The sequence below is a fragment of the Schistocerca cancellata genome, chromosome 3, assembly GCF_023864275.1.
Source record: "Schistocerca cancellata isolate TAMUIC-IGC-003103 chromosome 3, iqSchCanc2.1, whole genome shotgun sequence".
Lineage (NCBI taxonomy): Eukaryota > Metazoa > Arthropoda > Insecta > Orthoptera > Acrididae > Schistocerca > Schistocerca cancellata.
The window spans coordinates 385,533,616-385,543,948 of NC_064628.1; the positions used below are offsets into that span (position 1 = coordinate 385,533,616).

The 10,333-nt window shown below is 43.9% G+C and overlaps 1 protein-coding gene across 1 annotated transcript in view; it reads left to right on the forward strand.

The window, feature by feature from the left end:
- LOC126175092 (proton-coupled amino acid transporter-like protein CG1139) overlaps positions 1 to 10,042 on the forward strand; it is a 120,906-nt gene extending 110,864 nt beyond the window's left edge. Inside the window, exon 10 of the mRNA XM_049921633.1 lies at positions 8,698 to 10,042. Within this exon, the coding sequence (XP_049777590.1) occupies positions 8,698 to 8,951 (254 nt within the window). The 3' untranslated portion in view covers positions 8,952 to 10,042. The remainder of the gene's footprint in view (positions 1 to 8,697) is intronic.
- Positions 10,043 to 10,333: the final 291 nt, after the last annotated feature.

The window sequence follows — 10,333 nt, forward strand, 5'->3', positions numbered from 1 at the left end:
CATGCTGAGCCAACCATCAATTCAGAGGCATACGTGAAGATTATAAATAAACTGAAGATCCGTTTCCGACGTGTTAGATCGGACAAGAATCCAGCATCAATCTTGCTGCAGCACAATAATGCACGCCCACACACACGTCTGACGAGCCGAGAACACATCGCCAAATTAGGTTGGACATCATTGCATCATCCACCCTGCAGTTCAGACCTGGCCGCCTGGCATTTCCATCTCTTTGGGCTGCTTAAAGATTCTCTATGGGGAACACACATTGAAGATGACGAGAGTGTCAGTCGTGCAGTGAAAAGATGGCTACGCCTACAGAACTAGAGTTTTTACCAACTGGCAATACAAGCTCTTCCACAATGTTGGCGTTCGGCAATAGAATGTGATGGAGACTACGTAGAAAAATAGGACACGTACAAGACATGTTGATGTAATAGCATATTGTCACCAAATTCTTATCAAATGGTTCAAATGGCTCTGAGCACTATGGGACTTAACATCTGTGGTCATCAGTCCCCTAGAACTTAGAACTACTTAAACCTAACTAACCTAAGGACATCACACACATCCATGCCCGAGGCAGGATTCGAACCTGCGACCGTAGCGGTCACGCGGTTCCAGACTGAAGCGCCTAGAACCGCACGGCCACACCGGCCGGCTCAAATTCTTATCTTAACAACAGATATGTTCCTAGAAAAAAATGTTGGGCGTTACTTATTGAACGACCCTCTTACTTCTCCTGGTCTTCTCTGAGCTATATTACAGACTCGAGCTCGACGTCTGGAAGTACGTGCTGATGTCTACCCGTTGCTACTAGTCCGTCCGCTGTGTCCCTCCTTATCATTAACAATGCAGTTGTTTCGTAAACAACTCACCTTACTTCTCGACCAGCCTCCTTTGAGGGATATACTCATGGTGCAGCGATCCTCCACCTTTTTCATCTCATGGGAAAAATAGGTTCTGTAAAATTCTGCAAAATACCTGTTGACTGCAGCTATCACTTCCTCATTTCATGAGAATTTCTTCCCAAAAAACCGAAGTCTCAAGTTAAGGAACAGGAGAAAGTCACTTGGGGCTAAGTCTGGTTAATGTGGTTGACGAGGAACCAATTCAAAGAGCACTTCATGCACTCTTGCCATTGTTATCGCTGATGTGTGGGATGCTGCATTATCCTGACGAAAGAGTACTTTTTGCGTGCCGTCCTTTGTCTTTTTTCAGCCATCGCAAGTTTCAGACAATCCAACAATGAAGCGTAATAGGCTCCAGGTATGGTACTGGTCTTTTCCCAAGTATCGTATGAGGATTATCAGCTTGGAATCCAAGAAACAGTCGCCATCGCGTTACCAGCTGACAGAATAGTCTGTGCCTCCTTCGGTTCAGATTCAATAGCCTTTATCCATTGTTTTGAGTGCCGATTTGACACTCGTGTGTAATGATGGATCCAGATTTCATCAACAGTCACAAATCAGCTCAAAACGTCTTGCGGACTGCGCTTAATGCAGTGCCCGATGCGCTACTGGTCGACTGTGTGCAATCGCGACTCCCACCTCCTGTTCTTAGGGCACTCGCTCACTTCAGATGCCTACAATCTCAGCAACCTCAAGAACTTTTATCAGCGGTCTTGTACTACCACCTCAAGGGCTTGGTCAATAACTTCCTTTGCAGTGATTACAATTGGATGGCCAGTTTCTCACAGAAATCTACCAGACTTATCAAACCATCTTTTCGTTTAGTTCTTCTTCAGACGTTCCTTTTGTTTTTATGATAAGACCATTTCTATTCAGTTTAAGGTCATAATCATCAAATGCTCCCTTTATCCTTACGTGTTCATTAGTCTTCTTCTCCCTTATCAGATTATAGGATTGAGTTTGCCTGTTAATTTTCTTGGCCATACATTTTCGGCACATTTGTAACATCATCAGTATTTTATTATTATTTTTTTCTATTTCGTTTCAGGGCAGCGTAGGACCACGTTAACATACCTACTTATTTCCCTTTTCCTACATCCTTGTCCAGAACTTGCATTTTCTCAAGATGAGTTCTTTTCCTCTGATTTGACTGTTGGATTCCAGTTTTTGTCCTGTTTCTCTTTCTGAAAATTTTTGAATTTATTGAAATCTAGTCTGAATTTGCCACTGTCGAGTAAGCTCTCCTGTGCAGTCTTCATTTCTTCTGAGTCTTTTTTCTCTTGCCTTTCCAGCCTTTATTTATCTGATTCTCTGTTTGGCAAGAATGTGTGGGTCATCTTAGTTAATCTGTCTTCCTTCATTCTCTCTAAATGTCTTTTCCTGACCTGATCTCTTATTTTAGGACAGAATGAATGTATTTTTGTGTTAGATCTCAAAACACCGTGCCAATCTTTCTTCTTGACTGGGTGTAATTTTTTCCGCAAGTTTTTCCTTTCTTTCTTTTTAAACCTTCTAATGTCATGTTGCGCGCAGGTAGAAGTAATGTTACCCATCCGCAGAGGATTTCTGATTTTACAGCTGTATTATAATGCCTCAGTTTAACACCATACGAAAACGTTTTTTATTATACACGTTTCTAACTTTCACGCATGCTTTTTCAATTTCTTTGGGTTATGATTTAACTGCAGATTTTTCATTTTTTGTGTTGATATTTTGACCGAGATATTTAAAGTTGTTTGTTTTTTGATGTTGCCGTACTTGGTTTTTAAAATTCTTGGCGAGTTACTTTCATTCTTCATGTATGCTCTCTTTTCAAATCATATATCCAGACCCGAAAATACAAAATGTTTTATGGTATCGTTTGCAAGTGAACGTCAGAACTAAAGTACTTTACCTATTGTGAGCTTTTACATTAATTATTAGTTGGTTTGTCTTTGAAGGGCCTTCATTAGTTGGTAAGTGTGTCATCTACCATAACAGAATTATTTTGTAAAGGTAGAGTTTCAGGCATAGCCACAATAGCTTTGTTTCACTGTAATTCCTCGCGCGACAATATTTCATAAGTACTTTGAGTTAGATGCGATGTTCTTGTCATGGTGCAGAAGACTCCTCCCCCCTCCTATGAAGATGAAGATGCTAAAATAATGTACTTGTTATCTTTAGTAACACACCTCGCAAGTGTGTTTATCTCCAAACTAACTCTCAGTTTTGTTTCATATCTGGGATAATCCACTGAAGCGTCAAAGAAACTGCCATAAGGATGCGTATTCAAATACAGAGATATGTAAACGGGCAGAATACGGCGATGCGGTCGGCAACGCCTATATAATACAACTGTCTGTCGCATTTATTAGATCGCTTTCCGCCGCTACAGTGGCAAATTATCAAGATTTAAGCGAGTTTGAAAGTGGTGTTACAGCTGGCCCCGAGCGATGGGACATAGCATCTCCGAGGTAGCGATGAAGTGGGGATTTTCCCTTACCACCGTATCTCGAGTGTACCGTGACTATCAGATATCTGGTAAAACACCAAATCTGCGCGGGGTAGCCCGCGGTCTGAGGCGTCTTGTCACGCTCCACGCGGTTTTCCCCGTCGGAGTTTCGAGTCCTCCATCGGGTATGAGTGTGTATGTTGTCCACAGCGTAAGTTGGTTTAAGTTATATTAAGAAGTGTGTAAGCTTAGCGACCGATGACCTAAGCTGTTTGGTTCAATAAGATCTTACCACAAATTTACTAATTTTTACAAAACATCATATCTCCGACATCGCCTCGACCTGAAAAGATCCTGTAAGAACGTAACCAACGACGACTGAAGACAATCGTTCAACGTGACAGAAGTGCAACCTTTCCACAAATTGCTGCCGATTTCAATGCTGGGCCATTAACAAGGGTCAGCATGCGAACCGTTCAACGAAACATCATCGATATGGGCTTTCCGAGCTGAAGGCCCATTCGTGTACCCTTGATGACCGCACGACGAAAAGCTTTATTCCTCGCCTGGGCCCGTCAACAACGACATTGGACTGTTGATGACTGGAAAAATGTTGCTTGGTCGGACGAATCTCGTTTCAAATTGTATCGAGTGGATGGACGCGTACGGGTACGGAGACAATCTCAGAAATCCATGGACCCTGCATGTCAGCAGGGGACTGTTGAAGCTGGTGAAGATTCTGTAATAGCGTGGGTTGTGTGCAGCTGTAGTGGCATGGGACCCCTGATACTTCTAGATCCGACTCTGACAAGTGGAAAGTACGTTATTATCCTGTCTGACCACCTGTTTCCATTCATCCCCATTGTACATTCCGAAGGACTTGTGCAATTTGCAGCAGGATAATACGACACCAAACACGTCCAGAATTGCGACAGAGTGGCTCCAGAAACACTCTTCTGAGTTTAAACACTTCCACTGGTTACCAGACTCCCCAGATATGAACATCATTGAGCATATCTGGAATGCCTTGTAACGTGCTGCTCAGAAGAGTTCTCCATCCCGTTGTATTCTTACGTATTTATGGACAGCTCTTCAGGACTCTTGGTTTCAGTTTCCTCCAGCACTACTTCAGGCATTATTCGAGTGCATGCCTGTTTTGGTTTCAAGTGTGATGTGGATTTTTGGGTTGGCAGCGTCGATTTCTCCGATATCACCAAAGAAATAATAATAAAAAAAACAACTACAAAATAATATATTGGTCCTTTATGTTTATGACATAATTTTGTTGGTAGATGAAACACAACATTGGATACGACATTTACACAGAGACATCAGTACCGCATACCCAAACACCCACTTCATACTTACAAAAAAAAATGGCTCTGAGCACTATGGGACTTAACTTCTAAGGTCATCAGTCCCCTAGGACTACTTAAACCTAACTAACCTAAGGACATCACACACATCCATGCCCGAGGCAGGATTCGAACCTGCGACCGTAGCGGTCGCGCGGTTCCGGCTGTAACGCCTAGAACCGCTCGGCCACCACGGCCGGCTCATACTTACACATTTGTTGCACGTATGGTATGAGTTCTGTACTGGCACAGGTCTCATCATAAATTTGATGTCATGGGATTGCTGTTGCAGAGTATGCTCAACAATTTGAAGTACACGACATTCCCACGTTTATGGAGTATATTCGTTTACCAGAATGAAAAACGTTCCTCTCATAGCACAAAAAAAGGGGGCAATGTCCTTGGCAGATTCAGGGGTGTAAAAGAAGGGAACCAGCTTTTCTTCTTTCCTGTCAGCCTCAAAGACATTTAAATCAAAACATCTTGACGTAGTTGTGCTTTTGCAAAATGGAAAATTTGTGGTAAGGACTATGCGACCAAACTGCTGAGGTCATCGGTCCCTAGGCTTACACACTACTTAATCGAACTTAAACTAACTTAAGCTAGGAACAACACTCACACCAATGCCCGAGGGAGGACTCGAACTCCTGACGGGGGTAAGCCGCGCGAACCGCGACAAAGCGACCCCGACCGCTTGGCTACCCCGCGCGGCAAATGAGCTTTCTTCCGTGTTAGCATTAGTACCCGTGTCATAATGCGTAGTATAAAGTAAACTAACATGATATATGACTTCATGTTGTATAACATGACACATGCCATCATCTCATCCAACATGGAATTTGTCATGTCGTGCAATATGACACGATGTGTCGTGAAGGTTTAGGATGCATGCATCTCCACTCCGGCATACTTCCTATTATTTTGCCCCCATTCCCGGATACTTCCAACTGCAGATGCATTACACCCTCTAGAAGCACATAAACTTGCATCTATTCGTTATTACATCCCTCACCATACATGTAACAGAGGATGTATGTAACAGAGGATGTATGTAAGAGGACTCACTGCGTTGGGAAAGCAGTTTAACTTCTAAAAAAGCGTGAATATGTCAACATGTTTTGCTTCAAACGTCTCTGTAGCGGCCAGATGAGTCGGAAAGCTAGTTCCCTCCCTTTACATCCCTAACTCAGCCCAGGACATATTCGCATTTTTTGCACTGCGTTAAGAGCATTTTTCATTCTAGTTACCAACTTTTACTCTTCATAATTTTTACGTTAGACCGCCATAGCCTGTTAACCGATGTAGATTTTTGTTGACTTGAACGACGAATTATCGGGTATAGTTTTTTTATTGTATTTCGATTAACTTGCTTATATAGTGGCAATGGATAAAGCTTTCACAAAACAACAAAGCGAACATTAATTACTTGTATTTATCTACAGTACAAAATTCGAGCCGATTCGCACGAGTCTGAAGCACAGAAGGTGCCTGCGAATATAAACATCCAAAAGTGTTTTTGCACGTAACATGCGAATGAAGCTAGATTTTTGGGAGCGAGCTTTCAATGTTATCGTTAGAACGCATTTTTTATTTATTTGATTCATTTTAAACCGTTCCCGGGCATTCAATTCGCTTAAGAACGAATTTTACATACCACATTTAGCTCGACTTTAAACCATCGCGACAGCGGGTAAAGGTTATTGGATTAAAAAATTTCGTTTCCGTTTTATTCATGTATCCACCTTCGTCCACAGTTTGAACGTATTCATACAATTTTAAGTAATGAAGTAGTGCGCTTCTGAAATCTCCCAGAAAAATGTGTTTTTTGCAAGTAAAATCCAAACAAAGGGAGACTGTTTCAAACAGTTAAAACGTATCTTAGATAAAGGTATAGTGCACCTGCGGACGAAACCATCAGTCTGATTCCAGTCCAGAGTTACCTAGGATTGACTGTTTTTGTACGTAAAATCCTAATGAGTGTGATTGCTTTTGCACGTAAAATCCGAACGGTGCACATACAAATGGTGCCATTTGCCGAGCATTAATTTCAGCCCATTAAAATCTTTTGAAAAAGGAATTAATAGATTTGCACAATTTTCTTGGCCCCTAGCTCTGGTTCGTAGCTCAAACATTGTTTACTACATTGTAAGGTAGCTACAGTAGACTAGCTATGCAAATGGTCGTTGGTCTGCCTAAACCAAAACTTTCCACCCCATGATCCTAGCTCAAACAGGAAACGAACACCAAGACCCCCACCCCGAAACCGCTATTCTGCGAACTATAACGATACAATGGCAAGCATGAAACAGTTTGAGTTAGTGATTAATATGATAGAGACCAAGTTTATTCACATCAAAACACACTCCTAGAAATGTCCAAAACTAATATCATACCCATGCATTATTTCTCTAGTGTCACACTGGTGCGCGTCCATTGCACACCCAAGAATTATCTTAGTTCATTCACACATAAAAGCCGAGTGCACAGTTCACAGTTTACTCGTCATTAATCGCTGTCTTTCTGCAGTTCAGAATTCGTTTCACACATTGACTTAAATGTTCTATTCGTGTGTTTATGCACAAAAACCGACACACCAGTCAATAATGTGATGCCAACAGTCTGCATCTCTTATTCGTCACTCGCTTGTTTAGCCTTAGCAGCCAGAAATCAGCTCTCTTACAGCACAGATAATACTACACTACTGGCCATTAAAATTGATGCACCACAAAGATGACGTGCTACAGACGCGAAATTTAACCCACAGGAGAAGATGCTATAATATGCAAATGATTACCTTTTCAGAGCATTCACACAAGGTTGGCGCACCTACAACGTGCTGACATGAGGAAAGTTTGCAACCGATTTCTCATACACAAACAGCAGTTGACCTGCGGTGGCTGGTGAAACGTTGTTGTGATGCCTCGTGTAAGAAGGAGAAATGCGTACCATTACGTTCCCGATTTTGATAAAGGTCGGATTGTAGCCTATCGCGATTGCGGTTTATCGTATCGCTACATTGCTGCTCGCGTTGGTCGAGATCCAATGACTGTTAGCAGAATATGGAATCGGTGGGTTCAAGAGGGTAATACGGAACGCCGTGCTGGATCCCAACGGCCTCGTTTCACTAGCAGTCGAGATGACAGGTATCTTATCCGCATGGCTGTAACGTATCGTACAGCCACGTCCCGATCTCTGTGTCAACAGGTGGGTACGTTTGCAAGACATCAACCATCTGCACGAACAATTCGACGACTGTTCGACCGCATGTTCCAGGTCCTATACGGGCCTTTCTGGATACAGAAAATGTTCTACTGCTGCCCTGGCCAGCACATTCTCCAGATCTCTCACCAACTGAAAACGTCTGGTCAATGGTGGCCGAGCAACTGGCTTGTCACAATACGCCAGTCACTACTCTTGATGAACCGTGGTATCGTGTTGAAGCTGCTTTGGCAGCTGTACCTCTACACGCCATCCAAGCTGTCTTTGACTCAATGCCCAGGCGTATCAAGGCCGTTATTACGGCCAGTGGTGGTTGTTCTGGGTACTGATTTCTCAGGATCTATGCACCCAAATTGCGTGAAAATGTTATCACATGTCGGTTCTAGTATAATATATTTGTCCAAAGAATACCTGCATTTCTTCTTGGTGCATCAATTTTAATGGCCAGTAGGGTATATCAGTATATTGACATTTGCTACTAAACATTATGAATAAGAAGGGGACTGTATTTATATAGGATCTTTAAAGCTATACCTTTACACCTGAAGCCTCCAGATACAAGTCCACCCAGAGAAATTTGATTTCGTTACAGGTACCTTATAACGTCGAAGACAATACGCTACTGAATCATTCGTGTACGGTGTTCCTGGAAACATATACATAAAGAAATTATCCTACAGTCTAGACTACGATCGGGAATGAGCCTTTCATCTTGAAGTAAAAGTACTCTGATGTAGTAGCGGCGATAATACAGGGGAGATGTGTTTTTCTGTGTTTGCAGTGGCACTGGCCGTGGCAGTGCCGAATCTGGGTCCGGCCATCTCCCTGGTGGGGGCGGTGTGCTTCTCGACACTGGGCCTGCTGTACCCGGCGGTCATCGAGTCGGTGGTGCTGTGGCAGGAGCCGGGGGCGCTCGGCTGGATGCGCTGGAAGCTGCTCAAGAACGCCCTTTTGGTCGCCCTGTCCTTTCTGGCACTGGTCACCGGCACCATCTCCAGCATCACGGAAATCATCGAGAACTATGGCCTCGAGTAGTGGGGAAGCTCTCTCAAGGACCTTGGTATCTGGAAAAGGCTGCCAGGGCCAAAATGGACACACTATCAAATCACCAGCCATACACCACCATGTGATCTTTGTGAATTTGTGTCGTCATAGTTTCCCATCATATCCATATCACCCTGAAACAGTCAGCTGAATCAGTGTGCACTACTGTTTGGAAAGACTGAAACACCGTGGCCGAGAGATATGATCGCAGTGAAATTTATTTCATTGATTAGGTACATGACACTAAACAAATGATTAGTATTACAGACAGGTACAGGTACTGTGGATGTGGAAATACAGTGCAAAGTACTAACACCCCGTGTTGCAATCAGAGATGTTAGATGTAGTGCCGTGGAATCACAGAGCACCTCACTATGCTGCTGAGGAATACTCTGTCACGTGGTTTGATGGTGCATCCACAGATTATGACCTGTGGCTGCAGGTGGACCTGAACGAACAAGCTGCGGACTGACCACATCCCAGACAGGTTCAATGGGCAACACGCAAGGTGAACGGGCAGGTCAGGGAAGCAATGATACCCGCCGTTATCAGAAGAAGACTTCCACAGTCATTGCCACATGCGGCCGGGTGTTGTCCTGCCGAAATATGGCTTGTGGAATGGCCTGCAGGAGAGGCAGCGCCTTGGACTGTAAAACCTCCATGATGCAGCAGTAGCTGTTCAGATTTCCCTCAAGACGTAGGAAGCGAGATCGCGTGTTACAGCCAATGGCGCCCCAAACCATCACACTTGGCGTTTGTGCCTGATTGCGTTCACCACGATGGAGTCGGTCGCGTTTTCAGCCATCACTGTATGACAAGCTGAAGCGGGACTCATGCGAAAACACTACATTTTTGCAGTTAACATGCCATGTCGTTGTAATCGTGTCCATTTCAGCCCTTTGTGTTGATGGGCTGTGGTCAGCGGAAGCTGACGCAATGGCGTACATGTCACCAGTCCAGACCGCAGAAGCTGGCTTCGAACCATCGACACAGACATGTCCACACCAGTGACAGTGCTCCAACGTCTCGCCAGTGTAATGGACGGTGCTGTTCTGTCCGTTACGGGCAAGCAGTACAGTTGGCGGTCACATTGTTGTCTACCAGTATCCTGTCGAAGCTTTGTATGACCGTCATCTATCCACTGGTTCCACAATGTCACAAAAGGAGAGAGCCGCTTCCTGGACACAAAACATTCTGTTCCGTTCGAACACACGTACTGATATTCAAGCGTGTGACGTAAGCGAAGTATGACACGTTTCCACTTCGTATGACGGCTCCGCACTGACTGCCCGGTCACATAAAAGAGGGCCCTGTTGGGTCTACATGCATGCCACCTCTCTGCCACTTAAATGACTTATTATGGTTCCGCTGTT